The following is a 22,951-nucleotide window of genomic DNA, read 5'->3' as shown; positions in this document are numbered from 1 at the left end:
AGCTACATAGACAATGAATGGGAGAATGTTTTAGTTTTTATACACAGCTTCAGAATGTATACAAGATGACATCACCAAATTAAGAATTTTAGCACTCTAGGTTTTAGATTTGGGAGAGTTCATATTCACTGTTGGACTGTCTTAGACCAGAGGAATATCATGTATCAATTCTTCAATCGGGCCTAGTTCCCCATCAAAGCCTGGTGCACACTGGTCCCTGCCGAGTCACGAGGTCACCACCTGGCAGCGCCTGAAAGTAGCCGGGCAACGACGGTGCCTAATGGCTTCCGACAGCTGATCTACCGGACGCAAATTTAGAAAATTACTGAGAGGAGGTGAGGCGTTTAACACACAAACATTACATCATCACAGGGCCTGGGGAGAGATGAAGAGAGTGTGGCAGTCTACAGATTGTAGAGAAGGAGAGAGTGTGGCAGTCTACACTCTGATCACCTCCAGACTGTAGAGATGGAGAGTATGGCAGCCTCATCCATGCGTCTCCCAAAAGACAGCAGATCCAGATAGTCAGGAATATACAGGTGTGATCTATGCTGTTCAATGAAGATCAATTTTTTTGTGGATTAAGTTAATACTTTAAGGATTTAATAGTAGAGGGCGGGCTTATGCCGTCTCCTGCATATTCATAGGTTGGACATTGGACTTGAGTGGGGCTTGGGGTTTGTGAATGAATGGCCACATACACCATGGTTGTGTGGTTTTCTTTTCTTTTTGTTTAGCTTATTATTTTGAATATATAAAACTCCATTTGGCTAAGAAAATACTCTGGTCATTGTCTGAATACATTCACTCATATATTATACAGTGTGTATATATATATATATATTTATATATTTATATAATATATATATTTTTTATATATATATATATATGTAAAATCTTTCCTTTTTCCTTAAAATTATCCTGTAGTCACATGCTAAAATATAAATTGAAGATTATACATTATATAAATGCAGTCCAAATGTGAACTGAATAGGAATCCACAGCATGACATCATAACATCATTACAAATGCATTGCCATGTCTCAGTCTGAAGAGTTATTTAGCTGCTGGGAAAGAACACATGTATTCCTTGCCATTTGGCCAGGGTTTAAAGTCTTCAGCTTAACAAGATGTTCAGAATCTGTTTTTGATTATGGATATGTAGTTTATAGACATGCTGCTGCTTCCACTCTAAAGCCTTTGGATTCTGTATATCTTTCTGCCCTTAGGCTCATCACTGGTGACAGTTATGGTACCCATTATTGTATCCTGGTATAAGGTTGGGTGGTCCTCTCTGGCAGAGAGACCTGATCCGTTTCTGTATGATTGAAGCCATTATTGATGATCTTCCACCCTACATCACTTCATTACTTCCTTTGTGAAGGAAGGGAGCATTTACATTCCCTTGTTGTTCCTCCCTTCTACGAAGGGTATGAAATACAAGGGAGCGACAGTGGCTCAGAAGGTACATTGGTCTTCTAGTAATCAGAAGCTTCCCAGTTCGATTCCCACTCCTACCGGGCAGCGGGTTGAAGTGTCCTTGAGCAAGACACTTAACCCCTCCGGCATTGGTGTGTGAATGTGTGTGAATGGGTGAATGTGAGGAACAAAATTGTAAAGCGATTTGGATAAAAGCACTATATAAAATGCACAATTTACAAGGACAGACAGACTCATACCCCCCCCGACACTCAACTAACCGCCTCGGACAGTCCTTCATACCAGCGGCCATCAGGCTCCACAACAGTGGGCAGCGACTAGCGGCCTCCAGGCTCCACAACAGGGGGCAGCGACTAGCGGCCTCCAGGCTCCACAACAGGGGGCCTCGACTGCTGCCAGACATTGACCTAGGACTAATAGGAACCCAAGGAGGACAATAACACTACCTTAGGCATACTGCACCTTATGTGGATACTGTGATACTGTGAATAATGTATATTTCAGTGGATACTGTGATACTGTGAATAATGTATATTTCAGTGGATACTGTGATACTGTGAATAATGTATATTTCAGTAGATAGTAAATTATAACACTACCTTATGCATACTGCACCTTATGTGACACTGTGAATACTGTGAATATATTTTTCAGTTAGTTAGATAGTAAATTATATTGACCTATTTGTTTACACTGCTTGTGTTGTTTTTACTACCTGTACCCCCCCCCCCCCCTTCCCCCATGCTGCTATGATGCCTGAATTTCACCAAGGGGATCAATAAAGGAATATCTTATCTTATTAGACACTGCACTCCCATGGATCCTCAGCAACACAATTTCTCAATCTTTCTGGTGTCAAATAGTCACCAAATTGTTCCATATCAAGCTGCAGACCCCCGTTTAATAAGATTGAGTTATTCCATAACAGTCTATACTGTAGGAGGGCAGATAGCAGTGAAGAGTGTGAAGCCTATGGGCAGAATAGTCACTCATATATCCTCTTCTGAAGAAGAACCCACTGAAACCCGCTCTTCTGAAGAAGAGCGCCCAAAACCCTCTCCAGGACCCAACGTTGAGAACCACTGAACTAGACCACTGGGGATTCTGGGTAAGTTAGTACTTAACCTATTTCCCCCCCTTTTCTTTCTTTTGTTTTTAATTTGTATCCACTCTTTACTACAACAATAACAACAACAACAACAACAACAACAACAACAACCCTGACAAGGGAAAAAGGCGTCGAGCATGAGTTGACGAGACGGCGTCAGAAAGAGGACGTTAGGGAATTGGAGCACAATCGAGGAGGCGGCTCACGCAACAACTCAAAACACAACACACTGTCCCCTCAGGGCTAATGAAGAGGCAAGTGAACTGAATGGAGACAGCGGATAATATGGCCTGGGCAGTGTGACACCAGAAGGCCTGGGTTCTGGCAGCGCCGCCTGCACTGCACTAAAGATAACTGAAGCGTTTCCTTCCCATTGAGATATCTCTTGAGCCATAATATTTGAGCAAATATGACTCACACACACACAGTCACACACACATGCAAAGATGACTCATGGCATGACAGAGTAAATTCTTACACTCTGTTAGGCCGTTATTGAAATGATGAACCATCGTAGGCACTCTGCTAAGGAGGGCGAGTCTGGGGAGGGGGTGATAGAATACACTCGCTTGTGTATCGTCGACCAGTTCACAAAAAAACTTAAAAGAAAGGTTTATTTAAAACTTGTATTTATTTATTTATTTTAACACTTTCTTTGCCAGGCTTATGTACATCCTTATACCATCCTCTGCCATCTCTATTTGTCTATGGTGAAGTTCCCCTTCTTTGCAGGGCTATAACTTTTTAAATTGTATTGCTAAATTGACATTACTATGGCCCATTCAACGTCAATTATCTATCGTTCAGGATGTAGGAACGTTATACTTTTTCATTCACATATTCATACTAAAATACGGTCTAAAGTATAAATATGTTTTTATCGTTTTCTGCAGCATTCTGCAGAACGTGATTTATAGCCCTAAATGCATTATATTGATGATCAAATACAGTTTGATAGCGATTGGCGCGAGATACAAAATTTCAAATGGACGTGCTTCTAGAAGTTACTACTTATCATCTGATGTTGACCGGATGGGGGGGGGGGGGGGCGTTTATAATTCCGTGGCCAACGTTAGATGATTCATCTAGTGTGGGTGATATGATCATTAGAGCAGTTTGTATCGAACACGGTAAAAAAAACGCTGAAACTTACCCCAGTCTCCTCGGGCCGTTGGGCGATGAGCGTGGAGCAAAAATATTCCTATTATGGGATGTTGAAATATGCTATCCATCTCCAGGTTGTATAATAGTATATACGTCCAAATCATGTTGTTTATCGAGTTATTGGTAACGGATCACTATCCATTGTGTCTAGCTCGAGTCCCGGGACCTACAGCGAGTGATCGGACGGAATTTGGATGAGCACCAGTTTCCGTTTCCGGCTTCCGGTTTGGGCGGAATGGCGCTCTTGAACCGTTGGAGAGTTGAGAGGGACTCTGCACGGTGGTGTAGTGGTTAACACTGTCGCCTCACAGCAAGAAGGTCCAGGGTTCGATTCCCGCTTGGGGACCAGGTTTCCATGATGCCAGTTACCCAGGTGGGGTATCTCCCAGGCCTTTCTGTGTGGAGTTTGCATGTTCTCCCCGTGCTCGCAAGGGTTTCCCCCCCGATAAGATAAACCCAATGGAAAAACATGCACAACAACAAGATCGCTAACGCTGTGGCGTCCTTGACGAAGACGGACAGGAGCACTTGGATTGGTCCCCTGGCGCGGCTCACGTTGACGCCTGTCTGCTCCCGGCTGCCCTTGGGGGGGAAGGATGACGGGATGGGTTAATCGCAGATACGAATTGCATGCATGCATCGCATGTGTGCCAATTGATGACCTCGGAGCAGGTCCTAAATTATTATAAATTATTATTATAAATTATAACAGTAGATCTCAAGTCTCCGCGGGAGAAATATGATTGCGATCACAGATTTTTTTAAATATTGATCTCAATGACGTGTTACGGCGTCATTGGCAGAATTAGCATGGCGGGGAATGACGAGTTAAGGCGTCCTTGGCGATTAAAGTGTTAAACATCGTTTACAAATTACATTTTAGTGTTATAGTAAAACATTTTTAAAAAGCTGCCGTGGGACAAAAGAGGATGTTATAATGAAAACCGGTGTTAAAAACTAAAGGGTAATATACTGCATGAAGTATCCTGAACACATTGGCGACCGCTGGGACCCGTCTAATATAGTGGTTGAGGACCAGCTTTTGTAAACAGACCGGTGTCTTTTTGTAGAGCTAAATCTATACTTTATAGTATTGCTATCTGTCCATTCTCATTGTCAATTGAGTTCATAAACCGTCCCTTCAAAATGGCTTAAAGACAAAAAAAAATGCATCAATAGGTTGTCATTTTATAGCGCCGTGAATATAAGGATTATAGCGGATTTTGTCTTGTATATTTTCTGGAAGGCTAGTTATAGGGCTAATAGCTGCTAACGTTATATCAAACGGCATTTCCGTTTTACAGATGCTAAAGAAATAACTCAAACTGCATATCATCGGGAATGTCCCAAAGCATGTATGCATGAAAGGGGGGGGCGGGGGACGTCGTTTATTATTATTGATTACCAATAGCAGTGTTCGTCTAACTAGCCACATACGCCGATCGGCTGGTTGATATGATAAATCCCCTTATTCCATGGTGAAATCTGCGATTCGAAACGTAATGCATGGTACAGGATGCTGGTTCAGAATCCAGGTACTAAAAATCTCCATTGAGATGGAGGGCATACTGCAGTGGAGCGATGGCGCCCCTAGGAGGATCTGGCCAGTATTGCACATCCTCGAATTCACAGACTAGGGAATATATGCAGTGCCGCTCCGCGACCTTGACCCGGTTATTAAAATGTAATAAAAGCAATAACAACTTGCCACGGCTTTATACGTGATTCTGTCCACAACGCATGGATTCGAAACCTGTATTAACTCGTGGTCGGGCGGCAAAGTGTTAATATGCATCTCTTGTACTTACACATTTTCATTTAATTATTATTATTTTTTTTTTGTCCATTATGGACATTTTGGGGGGGGGGGGGGGGGGGGGGGGGGGGGGGGGGAATTGAAGTTTGATGCTGTTTGCATTGTAATTGTCTTCATGTATATTTTGTCAATTTGACGGAACTAGGACTGGGGTTAAGGGAATTGGAACAGTTACCAATAGGCCCTGTGTGTAAAGACACACCAAGTCCTTGGACTTAAGTCAACACCATTGATGAAAGAGTTTTTTGTTTTATTTTATTTATTGATTTGTTATTCGGGTAAAAGAAAGAAAAAGAAAAATCTCAATAAATATAATATGGTTTAAAATGTATATATATATATATATATATATATATATATATATATATATATATATATATATATATATATATATATAAAAAAAAAAAGGAACAGCATCAGTTAACCATTTCCTTTCCAAAACAGATACATGAAGCGTTTTAGACTGAAGGGCACTGTGTAACTAATATGGTCCTCAGTATCTCCGCACATGCTGTTCATTATTTAATAGGCTCCTACCTCTGCAACCCTAATCCTCCTAGTCCCTCCACACCTCAGTCCAGGGGCTGCATTCAGAGGGTGAGGGGATGAAAAATGGCCAGCAAACTAAATGGGTTTAGGTTCCAACCTTTGTGAAGAAAGGGAGCGTTTACACTCCCTTGATCTTCCTCCTTCTATGAAGGGTATAAAATACAAGCTCCCAGCGTGATGTGTATGCCACGATCCAATGCACCACAAGGTCACCAATCTCACACAGAATCTAACAACAGTACGATGGCTAACAATGCTTAGCCTTTTGTCAAATTTCTGTTTTAGTTTCCTTATATAAAGTTCATATGTTGCGCCATTTAAAGGCAATCAGATTGTAAAAACAAACACGTTTTAAAAAAGCTCAATACTGCAAATATTTTAAGGGCCATTCAAGTTCCACTGGTGGTGTTGCCTTGTCCTCCTTCCCTTACAGAGAACCAGAAGGGTTTACTAGTTGTTCTTCCCTTACCAGCTACAGAGAGTGGTGTGCTCAGCAGAATAGACTACGGGTATTGCACTACCACCTCTGCAAGACTTATACAATAGGAGGTGCAATCCAGAGCCTGCAGAATAATGAAGGACCCTCACCACCCCAACAACAGCCTGTTCAAGATGCTGCGGTCAGGCAAGCGCCTCCATATGCACGCAGCAAGAACAGAGAGACTAAGGCTCAGCTTCTTCCCTCAGGCCATCAGAAAAATTAACACTGATCTCTCCAAACACAAGCACACATGAACACACACATACACAACACAACATTTGGCACTCGCACACACACAAACGCACCATAGGTCACTTTAAAGACACAAGAAAAGGACACTTTAAAGGAAGGAAAAAGGACACTTTAAGAAAAGAACTTGTTGTGATTGTTGCATAGTAGTTAGTAACAGCAAGTATAGCATAGGGACATAGAATAAAGACTGCACATTGTATAGGAGTGTACATAGGATCCAGTGACTTTAAGCGATTTATTAACATGTCTATTTACCATGTCTATTCTAGTTATCTTATTATTATTACTACTATTACTATCGTTTTATTGCACAATCGTAGCGGGCATGACCAACCGCATTTCAATGTATGCCCTGGTATGTATGTGATGAATAAACTCTTGAATCTTACAGAGAACCTGAAGGTTTACTAGTTGTTCTTCCCTTACAGAGAACCAGAAGGGTTTACTAGTTTTTCTTCCCTTACAGAGAACCACATGTTTACTAGTTGTTCTTCCCTTACAGAGAACCAGAAGGGTTTACTAGTTGTTCTTCCCTTACAGAACCAGACGGGTTTACTAGCTATTGGTTGTATGTACAGTATTATTATGCTATACAGCGATACAGGTATAAATAGGTTTAAAACATGTATAAATATACTATGGTAGTAAGGTATCTATACAAGTATGTGAACAGGGATATATGAAGATATAACCGTTGTAGACAAATATATGTACAGTATAATAGAATTATTATCCATGACCATCATACAGGTATGTAAACAGTAATATATGGGTAGACTATAGGATGAGGTAGGTAGTTATGAATACAGTGCAAGGCATACAACAGCATCGAATCACAGCTCCCTGTGCAAGTACCCAGGACTAATATAAATCAGGGTGGCGATAGAATTGTGCAATAACATGAGACTGTTATTAAAATTTCACACCAAAGAGAAAGCGGCAAAACATTATGCATGCATTAAAAACACCTTCCTCAGAATAAGAATCAGTAATATAGTAGAGCACCCCATACACCAGAGAGAGAGAGAGAGAGAGAGAGAGAGAGAGAGAGAGAGAGAGAGAGAGAGAGAGAGAGACCTCTACCTGCAATAACAAGCCAGGTGCCACTGCGTTTACCTCGGGCCAGCTGATCAACAGGGTGGAATGAGAGTGAGAGAGAGAGAGGGAGAGAAAGAAAAAGAGAGAGATCAATACCTTCTCCTGTGGTCATGCTAGGAATGGAGCGCTGGGCTGCTGCTACTCCACACACACACACACACACACACACACAGCTGACAGCGAGCAGAGGGGGGAAATACCGCCGTCCTGTCTCTCCGTCCCGTCCTGCTGCTGTTGCACTGCAACGTCCCACACTGCCTCCTCCTCTGCTCCCTCCCCTCCCCTCTTGATCTTGTGACTGGAAGGACGACAGCGGGGCCGCCCCCCTTCCTCCCCCTCCTCCTACACAATAAGAGTGCTGGCCTAGCAAAGTAAGAGTCCCACTTCTTCCACTAACATGGATTAATTCATTCACTCTCTCTCTCTCTAATATAAAGCATCTTATCCATCTCTCTCCCCATCTCTCTCTATATATTCTAAACACTGACAAATTATTACCAAGACATAAACAAATCAAGTAGTGGAACTATACCAGACAATATGCTCAATATACAATATAACACGTATGTTTCAACTGATGACAGTATTAGGATGTAGCTGAGACACTGTCCATAATATACAAAGGGTTGACGGTCATATTCCCTCACGCATCTGTTGACATTGAGTAAGTCTCCCCCTCTCATCTCTCCCTCCCTCTATAACCTGGTGTCCAGCATGGCGGAGGTGCTTTCCATTTGCCTGCTCAGGTGACATACATCAGCTGTCAGTTATCATTGGTTGACGAACAGAGGGGCCCTTTGAAGTGGCTTAACAAGGCTCGCTTCTATGGCCACAAGACATGCCGGTTAAGTAGATCATTCAGCTTATTTTCAACCTAAACTCTGCTGCCCCCCCGCCCCCGCACCCCTTGAAGGCTCAAGGTCTGAAGGAAGGACATTTGTCAATTTGCCTCCTAATGTGATACCTTTCTGACCCAAACAAAGCATAGCAAGATATTCTTGCGACAACACTGAGGAGGTCTGTAGCCTGTAGTCCTGTCATTACAAATCAACCCAGTCACAAATTAGGGAGATTTTACTTGCAGGTCTTCCCTTTCTGACGGTGGGCCTCTTGTGATAAAAGTCAACAGAAGCAGACTTTGGCACTCAGGGCAATGTAAACAATATAGTAGGAAGACTGAGAAGATTGACTCTGATGTCAACAATAGAGTAGGAAGACAGACTCTGATGTCAACAATATAGTAGGAAGACACTGATGTCAACAATATAGTAGGACGACTGACTCTGATGTCAACAATATAGTAGGAAGACAGACACTGATGTCAACAATATAGTAGGACAACTGACTCTGATGTCAACAATATAGTAGGAAGACAGACACTGATGTCAACAATATAGTAGGACAACTGACTCTGATGTCAACAATATAGTAGGAAGACAGACTCTGATGTCAACAATATAGTAGGACAACAGACACTGATGTCAACAATATAGTAGGAAGACAGACTCTGATGTCAACAATATAGTAGGAAGACACTGATGTCAACAATATAGTAGGAAGACACTGATGTCAACAATATAGTAGGAAGACAGACTCTGATGTCAACAATATAGTAGGAAGACACTGATGTCAACAATATAGTAGGAAGACACTGATGTCAACAATATAGTAGGAAGACAGACTCTGATGTCAACAATATAGTAGGAAGACTGACTCTGATGTCAACAATATAGTAGGAAGACAGACTCTGATGTCAACAATATAGTAGGAAGACACTGATGTCAATAATATAGTAGGAAGACAGACTCTGATGTCAACAATATAGTAGGAAGACAGACTCTGATGTCAACAATATAGTAGGAAGACTGACTGATGTCAACAATATAGTAGGAAGACAGACTCTGATGTCAACAATATAGTAGGAAGACAGACTCTGATGTCAACAATATAGTAGGAAGACAGACTCTGATGTCAACAATATAGTAGGAAGACACTGATGTCAACAATATAGTAGGAAGACAGACTCTGATGTCAACAATATAGTAGGAAGACAGACTCTGATGTCAACAATATAGTAGGAAGACTGACTGATGTCAACAATATAGTAGGAAGACAGACTCTGATGTCAACAATATAGTAGGAAGACACCGATGTCAACAATATAGTAGGAAGACAGACTCTGATGTCAACAATATAGTAGGAAGACAGACTCTGATGTCAACAATATAGTAGGAAGACAGACTCTGATGTCAACAATATAGTAGGAAGACACTGATGTCAACAATATAGTAGGAAGACAGACTCTGATGTCAACAATATAGTAGGAAGACAGACTCTGATGTCAACAATATAGTAGGAAGACAGACTCTGATGTCAACAATATAGTAGGAAGACAGACTCTGATGTCAACAATATAGTAGGACGACTGACTGATGTCAACAATATAGTAGGAAGACTGACTGATTAATGTCAACAATATAGTAGGAAGAGTGAAAAGACTCACTCTGATGTCATGATGTCAACAATAGGGTAGGAAGACTGACTCTGATGTCAGGCCTACACCACAGGTGAGAGTTAAAGGGACAGTTCACTCTAAAATGTTCCTCTTACCCAGAGAGCTATCTATCCAACAATATATGGCAGGTGTACTTTGGTAGAAAATAGTTCCTAAATTAATCTGCATTGGAAATGCGCAAGGACTGCCATTTTCTGTTGTGGGTGGTTAAAACTTTTGTCTGCATGTTGTGGTGAGGATTAAAAAAAGTTACCCCATTAAAGCTTCCTAGTTCGATTTTTTTTCTACACAAAAGTAGGATAGTTTTCCACTTTTCCACTTGCGAAAAGCAGCGAGGAGCATAGCATGGAGTGGGCAGCGCCACCCTAAACACCGGAGCGCACCGTTCTGTAGAAAATAATGAAAAAGCTGCGTGCAAAATACTCCAGAAAGAAGCTTTGTCTGGAGGACAAAAACCTCCACCAAATAGGTTAGGTAAGAAATTCCTCAAAGAAATGACAGAGAATGAACATGCCATCATTAGCAGGATAAGGATTCCTGCAGGTTTCAACAAGTAAATGTATGACTTTTTACGACCCTCTGAATAAAATGTATACTTATTTCACAGACAAACTGCCAAAAAGTATGAAGGAAAATTACTATGAAAGACGTGCTTCCATACAAATTGTTGGGGGGGGGGGGGGGGGGGCTATTACCATACTGCTTACTTTGCAGCCCAGCCATTTCCCCTGAAACACATTTAAATAAGTTATCACAACTCAACATAGAAGTAACTTCCTAATACAATACACTTTTAAGACCTATCAAAATCATAGTTAGGACCTTTTTAAGGCCTAAGATTCTAACTATTAAATGTAAGTCTTTTAAAGACTTTAAGACCCTTATCAGTAAGTAAATTGATTTTGTGAAGCGATTTTGAAGGGATTTGGAATGACAGTGAACTTGACCGCAACCGCCTGCTAGAAGTGACAGCGGGCTGCAATGGGGGAGGGACCAGTGCCCTTTACTCTTTTACTCTTGCGAACAGGCCCCTCCCCCGCTTTGAAATAGTTTCTGGCTCAGTTCTGTTCCGTTAGGGGTCATTTTTCTGCAGCGAAAGGGGGACAAAACCTCAGCACCTCCCAGAGCACAAAGGAACAGGGCTCAAGTTGCAATGCCCCAAGTGACAGACACACACGCACACACACACCCCACTGTAGAGAACCGAGACAGACTACCTCACCAAACACGTTCAAATCCCTGAACGCATGGAAAGAACTACCACAAGGCAGTCGGTAATGAATGGCTGCATTTCTACAGAGCTTTTCAAGCACCAGCTACTGCTCCAAGCACTTTGCAACGGAACGACCGCATACATGTTGACTGAATACGCAGCTTTCCTTGCTGCCTCACTGTCACGTGGAAAATAAACAAGGAAAGAAAGTGTCAGATGTGAAGCACTCATCGTGACATTTAAAAGGTGTACTTCGGCATCTCCACGACTAGGCTGGGAGAGTGCACACAGTCATGCTGTATTTTTTGTACAATAATGCTCAGACATATAGTAAGTGGAGTCCTTTCTCATCACAACCCATGCTGTTCCTCATACTAGCAACGGATAGTTTGCTCATTTGCTGCTGTTTGAGTTCCACGGTGCAGACAAAGTAGATCCGAGTTGTCCTCGGTCCGTTTGTACAGACATGAGCTTGACCCCATTGACTTTGCATTGGTTTGTGGCTAACTATCCGGAGCCGGCATGAGGAATAGCATGGATTGTGCGAAGAAAGGATTCAAACCAATCTACAATATAATTGGTAAGTTAAAAGCTAGGGTTCCAAAAATCAGAACTTCCCCTTTAAGCACCACCATACAACCTTATACCATCCAGCCCGAGCCGGTGCAACAGAACTCAGGAGAGTTGGGTGCGTTTCAATAGGCAGGACTGGTTCAACAAGTCTACTGTGTACTGAATGCAGACTTGTCAGAAAAAGTCAAGTCAAGTGTTCCTTTTTTAATCCCCTCGGGAAAATAGAAAAGACAGTTGAATGTTATATATACACACACACACACACACACACACACACACACACACACACACACACACACACACACACACACACACACACACACACACACACACACACACACACACACACACACACACACACACACACACACACACACACACACACACACACACACACACACACACACACACACACACACACACACACACACACACACACACACACACACACACACACACACACACACACAGCCAGTGTGCAGATAATTCAACTACTTTGGCTGGAAAGCAGATGTTACACTGATGTTCTCTGTAAAACAGGTCATACTGTTTGAATCAAGCGATGAATTCTGGATTCGTATTATGGGCATGGAGAGAGAGAGGAGAGAGACACTGTATAACGTATATAATGACTGATAGGGTATACAGTACCTCATCTGCACCTTTGTTTATAATGTTATTTTCTCATATTTTATATTCAGATTGAATTGTATTGCCTATATTTATATCTTTCATCTATTACCCTGCCCATACCTGTACCTCCCCTCACCCACGCTGCTATGACACCAGCATTTCCCCAAGGGGATAAATAAAGGAATATCTTATAGATAAAGACAGACGGAGACAGAGGCAGGGAGAGCAAGAGATAATAGTTAGCAGCAGCTCTATATCCAAATAAGAGCCATTTCTAAAGTGCAACAGGTATTACAAACCGACTAAGGGGACAGCCCCCCCCCCCCCCCCCCCGAATGCAAAAATATATATATAAATATATAATTTTTTTCATTCCATTTGGGCTGTGGGGGGTTTAAGGAGTCGACTGAAGGCTTCTTGTCCTCTGCGAAAGCATGCAATTGGTCCACTGATGGATACATCTTAATATCCGTCTAGTGTGTTCATTAGATGGGTGAAATCCTCTTTCAGTGCCTCTGTGCCAGTTTTCTTAGGCAGTTAGCTTCACTGGTATGCGCGCCATCAGCGTTAGCCACGCTTCTAGGCCTCTTTGCTTTTGGAAAGAATGATAAAAAAAAGATAATAATAATACTTTTTTTTGGCATTCGACTAAGAGGTTGGCAGTCGACTATGGCTCCTTTCAATCGATTATTCGACTATTCGACTAGTCAAGGTCAGCCCTACTGGCCACCACTTGATATAGCGTTCACATTTCAAACACACCAAACCTTCTGAAGCTGCACTTACCAGACCCTGGTGAGAGGATCATGTTCCCCGACCTCTGAACTTCATCGAATTTACTGAAAATGACATTCAATCTGAGGGGGACACAAAGTTATCCACGTTAATATGATTATAAAAAAGGGATCATTGAGCCAGTCATACAGCCAGTTAGCATTACAATCATGTAATGAAAATCATGAATGAAAATCGTGAATTGAAATCCTGTAATTAAAATCATGTCATTAAAATCATGAATTAAAATCATGTCATTAAACTCTGATTTTATTCAAAGTGGCATTTACATTTATTTTTTTACTTTCATTTCTGTGATTTAGTTAGTTCATTTCTGAACTAAAAAGCCTGCATGGGGAGGAGTGGACGACTGGACGCTGGATTGAACATTAACCAAAGTTAAAGGCAAAAATGGAGAGAGTGAGCTAGGCGGCTAGCTTGCAGTTCTATTGAACGCACAGAGAGGAAATTGGTATACATCATGTTGTCTGACTTGTTCTACTTCATATGGACACGACGACCCGTCTCCACCCCTAGATGCTTTTCTACAGACTTCTCTACTGGCTCATCTCACACAGTCAGCGGATCTCAGGAGAGATAATTAAATGGGTCGAGAAAATATTTTCATCACAGAGTGTCTGTGTGTCCAAAAATACATCGACTCACATTCACTGTAAGTTGCATCCATTACCGTAGGCAGGGCTGGCTGGGCGTCAGGGGGCGATATAGACAAAATATAACTTTTTTTTGTTTGGATATTTTTGGCCGTATAACAATATTTTGACTGTATTTTGGTTTCTCTCCAGTACTACTTTTTTTTAATGCCTTTGTTTTTACAAAATTGTCAATATTGCTTTCAGTCAAAACAATCTCATCCAATTACCATTGCAATATTGCCGCAATGTCATGATATGCTATGATATGGACATGTTGTTTTTATATATTTGGGTTTTGCTTTGACGTACCGTGACTGAGGCAGCCCTTTTTTACCCAGGTCCATCCTCACCCTCTCACCCACGTGGCGGTAGATCTCCACAAGGCAGTTCATGGCGCCGTCGCGCACCTACACACAAAGCCGGGAACACACACCTTTACCCACAATGTCTGAAAACATCTGAAGCCAACAACTCTGAAATCAGGAGATCTACCACATTTTCCAGACAACAGAACTCTCCATATTATTCCAGCCCATCATTTCTGAACCGAGTTTGAAGTATAATGACAGTGGCTGGGTGATAAAACTCTCAAATACGGGGTGAAAGTGGCTTAGAAAGTAGATTAGACCAGCGGTTCCCAAACTTTTTTGGCCGTGCACCCCCTGTCACCTCCCGACCTAGCTGACGCACCCCGCAATGGGTTTCTGTTAGAAAACATTGTTGCTGGTCTCAGTGCACAGATTTTATTTTATCTCTTCCCACGGCGACTATGGATAGGGAATTTCTTTATTTAATTAAAATTTTCACGACAACATGGATGCATGTACTCTGCCAGCATGTTTAATATCCATAATACTAAAGGTTTGACTATTTTATGAAATTGTATTGTAAAAAAAAATTAAAAAGAATATTATTATTATAATTTTTTTTAATTTACCACCATTAGCCTTTTCATGTCACGCACCACCTAGAGGGCGCTCGCACACCACAAGGGGTGCGCGCACCACAGTTTGGGAACCACTAGCTTAGACATCTGGAAAGTGGAAGGTTCCCAGTTCAATTCCAGCTCCTCCCGGCAGCATGTCAAAGTGTCCTTGAGCAAAGACACTCCTGATGAGCAGGTTGGCACCTTGCATGTAGCCTCCGGCGTCGGTGTGCGAATTGACAGGTGAATGTGAGGCATAAGTTGTAAAGCACTCTGGAGTCCTATATAAATGCAGTCCATTCACCATTGACCAAATAGGCATTACTTGCATTACTTTTAGGTGGATAAAGATATCTGAACACACAGTCTGACTGTATTCTTTATACCACAGTGTTTTATAGCCAATAGAGGCCTTTCACCTTCACACATGTTTATAGAATAGAATAGAAATACTTTAATCATCCCGAGGGAAATTTGGCACTACAAATCGCTCACAGTCAACTTTTAGGTAGACAGAACAAAGTCACGAACAAAAGAAAATTGCCTAATAATAAAGAATAAAACAAGCCTAAGTATAAGATAATAATAATAAAGTACGGTCGGGGATTCACATTTCGTATGTGATGTATATACATTCTAGTATAAAATATACAGTAAAAATATACAGAAGTCTACAGTAAGTGTAATATTGAAAAATGTTGTTTTAAAAGTAAAAGTCCAGGAAGATGGTAACTGTCACCCTGTGCTCAGTGATGCAGTGAGGCACAGTGATGCATTGTAAAAGGTCTGATGGCTGTCGGAGGACTTGCTGTGCCTGTAGTGTTAGTCTAGCACTGAACATGCTCCTCCTGTCAGCCAAGTCTGTGTATAGTGGGTGGGAGGAGTTGTCCCTGATGGCATGGAGCTTAGCAAGGCTCCTCCTCTCCGCCACCACCGCTAGAGAGTTCAGCAGCTCCACCCCTACCATGTTACCAGAGCCTTCTAAAAGAGAGTTGCGACACTGTGATCTCGCCGCCACGCGATCACGTGGTTCATGTAGCTCCCATAGTTCCTCAACAAATCTGCACTCAGCGCTGGCAACCTGATTTTAGCGAGACAAGAGGTGCAGCAGCGACTACTACTAGTCTGTTACAGCAATTTTCTGTAAATAAATATGAATACATAATGTGCATTGATCACTGTTGTGTTCTACCATTTATGTCTGCTACTTTATTATTTACATTTATAATACTTTCTTTGCTAGCTACTGATGACTATTGTTTTACTTTACATTAGCCATTTAACGGCAGTTGTTAAACACTCAAGCATCATTTTATTAATCAGCCCACATTACAGTTACTATGTTGACAACACATTACATTCAATATATATATAATAGCATTTCTGGGGGTGGCAGAGAAACAGCATTAATCAGTTTTTCTGTTGTCTGTGGGGGCTGTCCCATAACCTAGGATAAGTTACGAAAAATATGAATGCATAGGCTAACGTTGTATACTGTAACATTTACAGTACATTCACATATACATGCACAAAGTGAATATGGAAATGCAGTGAATATCATACCTCAAGCTGTTATTACTCTGCATTTCTTAGCATTTGCATTTCATACTATAACCATTGATGTATTATAAGAGCTCTAATACATCCATGACTAACTCAAATGCTACATTTCATACTGTCCATACTGTTACTACTAGTGTTCACACTGTATATATCTTAGCGTATTCATACCACTCTTTTCCTACAGTTCATTCTGTTAATGTTCATACTGTATCTTAGCACATTCATACCTACCTTTACCGTTTATTCCATTTATGAATATTACACATAATATGTACGTTTTTGCACTTCTGGTTCGATGCTAAACTGCATTTCGTTGTCTCAGTACTTGTAGTCTGTGCAAATGACAATAAAGTTGAATCTAATCTAATCTAAATGTCAATCATGCCAGAAACTACTCAATTAAGCCAATATTTTTTATTATTATAGGCCTATAATATGTCCAGGTAGAGGTCCAGTCTTCACTCTTGTTGTTGGTAGTGCTAGATTCGGGCCTTGCTGTCACGACTGCTGCTCACAAACCTCAGACTGGACACATGCACGGACGTCATTATAGTGGTAATTTATCCTAGAAAACAAAACGGGGAGATAGAGTTATGGAGTTGCTCATGCACTCTACAACAACACACATCTTGTATCTCTTATCCATCTCTTAACATTTCCATTCCACAGCATGCAAGCATCCTGCTTCAAGAGGTGTATGATTGTGTATGCGACAATAAAACTCGATTTGATTTTAATATATTAGAGGGTTTAGAGTTCACCCACCAGTTTCTGCTGTGGGAAACTTGGTATTTTAGTATAAATATTTTGCTTGCTTAATCAAAACATCTAACTTTTATAGATCGACGTCTTACCATGGTTGGCTGTGCAGCATTCGGATGCACCAATCGGTCCGAGAAAGGGATACGGGTGTATGGACACAGACAGAAGAAAATGGTTGACTAGTTCATATAGTTTAACTATATGAGTTACAGCTCAGACAACAACTTAAAAGGTCAGGTCAGCTTAGATAGATACTTTATTAATCCGCTTGGGGAAATTCAGGAAATTCAGCTAGACTTAGATGTGACATGTCCAAGTAAATCACATGTTCTTTTTCTTGTTGTCTTCATATCAATCTTGTGACAGATACGACAAAACCTGTAATCTCATCTTTGTTTACCTTTATTGTCATTATCTGTTATTAATTTGTCATCTTTTGACGTCATGTCAAACTATGTATTTATTGTAAGTATGACCAGAGCTCTTTTTCACTTTCTGGGCAGACGCTTTTGTGTGTCTGATTGTAAACGGTGCATACTCTTTCTATGGCAATAGAAACAGATAATAAACTATGTTCTATTTTTTATACAATTTGACTCCTCTGAATTTCTACAGTTTCACTGTTGGGCTCATTTAAAATATTCCACAACAGGTTCAATGTGTTTACTGTAATATGTACATGACTACAACCATATTTGTGCATCGCCCTAAGCCAAAGACTCAAGACTCAAGAGGAAGGGTCCCGCTGTGAGAACCACCACAAAACCTCCAGCACATGTGCCCAAATGAACTTTGGTATGAATAACGTGAAGTTATAATTTATTTATATAATTATTTATATAATATTTAATATTTCAATGACTAGCCTACACACCCTCGCTGTAACACTGACAATGCCATGTCATAATTTCAGATATTGAGGGACAAATTAAGGGCAGAATGGGTACAATACAGTACAGCTCAATACACACAATTGTTAAGGGGATGCAGACCAGAGAAAGACTTTCGTCTTGTTTACATCAGGGTCCCCCATTTTCAATTCATCATAACATATGACATACAGATAAGACAATACTGCTACATCTATACATTTATTTATGACATACCAGATTTACAAATACAGTATTGTTTGCGATTCTTTTTTCTAAAAAAGAGAGTATATACATTTGACGAACGTATAGTAACGTTAGCTAACTGCATTTAGAATCTAACAAGCTATTAACTTACGATAAACATTAACTAAAGCTGGCTACATAAAATACCACTATTGACTAAATCCATGAGTGGTCTGCTAAAGCGTTAAAATGTAAAAAAGAAAAATGCAGTAAGTAAAGTAAAGTAAACTTACCAGCGAGTGCCGCCTCGGAAACAATGAAAATGAATGGCGTTCAGCTGGAAGCTTTCTGTGCTTGGAACTACGTACGGCCCATGAGGCGCTCCACTTCCGCATTCCACGATAACAATGAAACTCAATGAGAGTGTCGCAACTCTTATTATATGGCTCTGCATGTTACTGGCCTTCCTGACCAGCAGTGTTAATTTTGTCAACGAAAATGATGACTAAATATGGTCGTCAACAAAGCTTTTCCCCCTGACTAAATCTAGACTAAAACAAAAAAGACAAAATCGAGACTTGTAGTTGACTAAAACTGACTAAACGAAAAATAAATGAAGGTGAAAAAGGAGCATTTGACACATGACCAAGACTAAAACTAAAATAGCTGACAAAATGAACACTGCTGACCAGCTTATCCAGCCTGTTTACATTTAACGCCCATTTGTCCTCCATGTTGGATGAAACAACAGTTACTATGTGCAAAAAACAACAGTTACTATGTGCAAAACAACGGTTGCTATGTGCAAAACAACGGTTGCTATGTGTTGATATATGACAAATATATTAACAAATTTTATAATCTGGTGTCTTATTACTGGATATTGTAAAAAGAAAAAATCTGTGAAACAGTAATATTGTGCTTTTCCAATGTTTTACCTACTCTACCACTTTGGTTACTAATGGTTAGAGGCAGCCATGTTGGATGCATGGGAGCCTGTGAAATTCTGTCGAAAGATTATGCATTAAAATTCATAAAATAACCTCATAAACAAGTAACAAAAACGTGATTCTGTAAATGCTTAGGCCTATATTTGATTGATGAGGAGGTTTATCGCGTGTGTGTGTGCATGTGTGTATTGTGTGTGTGTGTGTGTGTGTGTGTGTGTGTTCAGGAAGTCCCAGGGCACGGCTTCCTGCTGTAGGGGAGGAAGTGTGGTTCCGGTGATGACAGAGACTCTAGGATGAGGCATCATACGACAAAAAACTACTCGAAAAAGGAAAGCAAGATAAGAAGAAAAAATTATGAAGTACAGATCTCTCTTAAACAGACTAGCTATGGCTCAGCTGCAATGCATCATTTTCACCATCAGTGGGGTGTCTGTCGCTAATAATATTATAAATAAACAATAAACAAATGCTGAATATGGCCATGCACAGTTGAAGGAGTAGAGTGTTTCAGCGGTTAATTTAATTAAATGCAGAGTAAGCCTGCCATTAGCCATATTCTGGTTAAAATGTACATATTAACTCATTGGACGCCAGTCACGAGTATAGTCGGGTTAACTCACAGACGCTTGAGCGCCAATCACGAGTATAGTCGGGTTTTAATCATTATTTATTTTATTAGAGATATCCATTCATTTTCATCCATCCAACCTGATGTTTTCGTTGGGAATGGGTCTGAGCTCGCAAAAGGGCAAATACCGCCGCCTATCGTCTCCCGGATGGTATTGCACATCATTGGATTGGATTGGCTGGGACTGTGCACCAGGTTTTCCTTCTCGGGCATGCAGTATATTATACCACATTGACTGGGGACACTCTGAGCAGCGTGGATTATGTGTTTTGGATATATAACGTTGGATCAATAAACGCAATCAATATTTGGAATGGCGATCAGGAATTGGATTAATCTTTTTGCAGGACATCAGATGTGAAGTAAGGACTCTATGTTACCAATCTTGGGTTAATCAGATGTTTCTTTCACAGCGATCACAACGTGTCTGTGTGTGTGTGTGTGTGTGTGTGTGTGTGTGTGTGTGTGTGTGTGTGTGCGTGCCGTTGGCGCCGACCAATGCACGGATAAGCGATTTTTCAGCCCGCTTCTGTATCATGCATGAGGACACATACTATCGATAATCTAGCGTTTATTTGAAAACTCATAAATCATCAAAAAATTTACAACATGTTTTGTGTATTCCACTAAAGGGCTATTATCGCGTCTTTCTCTGGAATTACTAGAAATCACCAAAACTATACTCTTATTCAAAACGGTATAAAACGGAAATGTACCGATGAAAAAACAATCCGTTTTGTACATGTTGACTGCAAGAAACTCATTGATAAGCGACAGGTGTATTAGACCCATAGCCATAATTTAAGATATATTTTAAGCACTCGCAAATCTACCACTCCTCCCATTGATTAAAGCGCTGGCGTTCTACCGCCCTCTGGCGCACTTAAGCGGTGGCGTCCAATGAGTTAAGGTATGTTTTCATAACTATTGCTGCCGCCGCCCCCATGGTACACAGAAGCCACGGTTATGTATGTACCTCAGTTTTGGGGTCACGGTTCGGTACAAGTTTGGCACAACAGGAAAAAATACCGGGCTAGGTTTCTTTTGATTTAATTTGAACAGACAGTAGTACATTCCACCTAGGCTTGCGTAGTCTGTGATACCGGTGTTACTCTGTGTTCAGGCATCATCGACAGAGTAAATTACTTTACACCCACCAGTGTATGCTTTCTTAAATAGAAATAAAAACCCATTTCACATATCAGTGACCCAAAAAACGAACTCTAATACTAAGCATGTTATCAATACTTGGTCAGACATTATAAACTGAAAGTGTCTGCACGGAGAGAGCATTGCTATTTTATAGGTCTGTGCAGCAGAGTCGCAGTACAGAGCAGCTTACGTTTCACTTTCACGTCTAGAGTAGATTTAACTTCGCATGAAGCAGAGAAAAAAGGCTCTAGAGATGACACATGTTACACAGCAATGGCGGAGATTTTGTTCATATTTTGGATTTAAGCCCCACAGCAGGTTGACTGGAGAGGAGCTCAGAGGACTAGTCCAGACGAGCAAAAGCATGTTTGCGTTTTGTCTTTTTTTCTCGGATCAGCTGTGAGGGAAAGTTGCACATAAGAAAGTTGGTAAATTGGTGTGTGTGTGTGTTTACAGCGGTTAATATTAGTGGGCAAACAAGAAAAATGTTCAGCCTATTGTGAGATCAGACTTGTTTTTCAATGTGTACATAATGTAAATATCGGTAGATGACAGCATCTACTCTGACGGATCTATAGATCTTAAAGTGGAGGCAGCCAGTGCCTCCAGTGTGTGTGTTTCCAAGTTAGACGGGGATAGAGCCATAGAGCAGGGTGTGTGAGTGCCAAGGTCGTCTGTCGCATCCCCCGAGATAGCTGGTCGGCTAGAGAGGGGAGTTAATATCAACAGAGAAGCCGTTGCTATAGTGATGAGATAGGGTGGGTTGCTAGGGGGCTAGGCAGGCCACTGGTAGGGGAAGATTTGGGTCATAGGTGACAGGAGACGTAGATGCATTGCGCGGTTGCTATGGGCCATCAGTCGTTGCTAAGGACTATACTTTATAGCTGGGAGTTCTTCCGGCTTGACTCAGACTAGGAAACGAAGCGTAGACATGTAGACAGAGACCTCAGGAGCTGTAGGGTGGGGGAAGGGAAGCTGACGCGTAGCCCCCACCCTCCGGTTGCCACGAGCTAGCTTCGGCCAACAGGGAAGGCTTTTGGATAACACTAGGCCACGACAACCACCGGGCTGATAGAGAGATCATTAGAATAATGAATTAAGACTTTTCGAAGACTTTTCAGAACAGTGTGTCGTTTTTCTTCTGAGTCGAATGGATTACCGGGGAAGAGATATTGTGTATCAGCCAGTACGATGAGTAAGGTATAAACAACACAACGCAGACTTCACGGGAGAGATTACTGGCTGATTAGTGTTGTAATGACCCTGCTGTGTTACAAACGTATCATACATTCATGGTTATGTTTCAGGGACACCTGTAAGGGGGCGACAGCCCACTGCAGAGTGTGCGGTTGTTATGTAGTCCGTCCGTCTGTCATCATGCCTTTACAGGCTTCAAGGTTTAAAAAAAAAAAAACATCAGAATTTGGCAATACAAGCTTAATATTCAAAGTTTTTTTTACCAAACCAAAACCACAAAACCGTGATACGAACCGAACCGTTGATTTTGTGAACCGTTCCACCCCTACGTGACGTAACGTTACACCTCTAATATGTATGAAAATGTAAGCAGGTAATACCTGACTTGTGGGGTCTCCAAGGAGATTGCAGATGTGGGGTACAATTTTGCTGAGCGTTAGGCTTTGA

General features: G+C 41.2%; 1 protein-coding gene across 3 annotated transcripts in view; it reads right to left on the bottom strand.

The window, feature by feature from the left end:
* The window catches only part of LOC311240980 (CLIP-associating protein 1-A-like), a 127,226-nt gene extending 104,275 nt beyond the window's left edge, over nucleotides 1-22,951 (bottom strand). For 2 of the 3 annotated variants that reach the window (XM_084329617.1, XM_084329618.1), the window contains exons 1-3: nucleotides 22,885-22,951; nucleotides 14,582-14,679; nucleotides 13,629-13,699 (exon numbers count right to left, since the gene is read on the bottom strand). In XM_084329617.1, the coding sequence (XP_084185743.1) occupies nucleotides 13,629-13,699; nucleotides 14,582-14,664 (154 nt within the window). In that variant the 5' untranslated portion in view covers nucleotides 14,665-14,679; nucleotides 22,885-22,951. Of the gene's footprint in view, nucleotides 1-8,004; nucleotides 8,052-13,628; nucleotides 13,700-14,581; nucleotides 14,680-22,884 lie in introns of those variants that run through there. The other variant, XM_084329619.1, reaches the window with a different exon arrangement.

Source organism: Notolepis coatsorum, assembly GCF_963971535.1.
Source record: "Notolepis coatsorum genome assembly, chromosome: 1".
Taxonomy (NCBI): Eukaryota; Metazoa; Chordata; class Actinopteri; order Aulopiformes; family Paralepididae; genus Notolepis; species Notolepis coatsorum.
The sequence above is the reverse complement of the archived record's forward strand: the minus strand, read 5'-3'. Positions and strand labels throughout refer to the sequence as shown.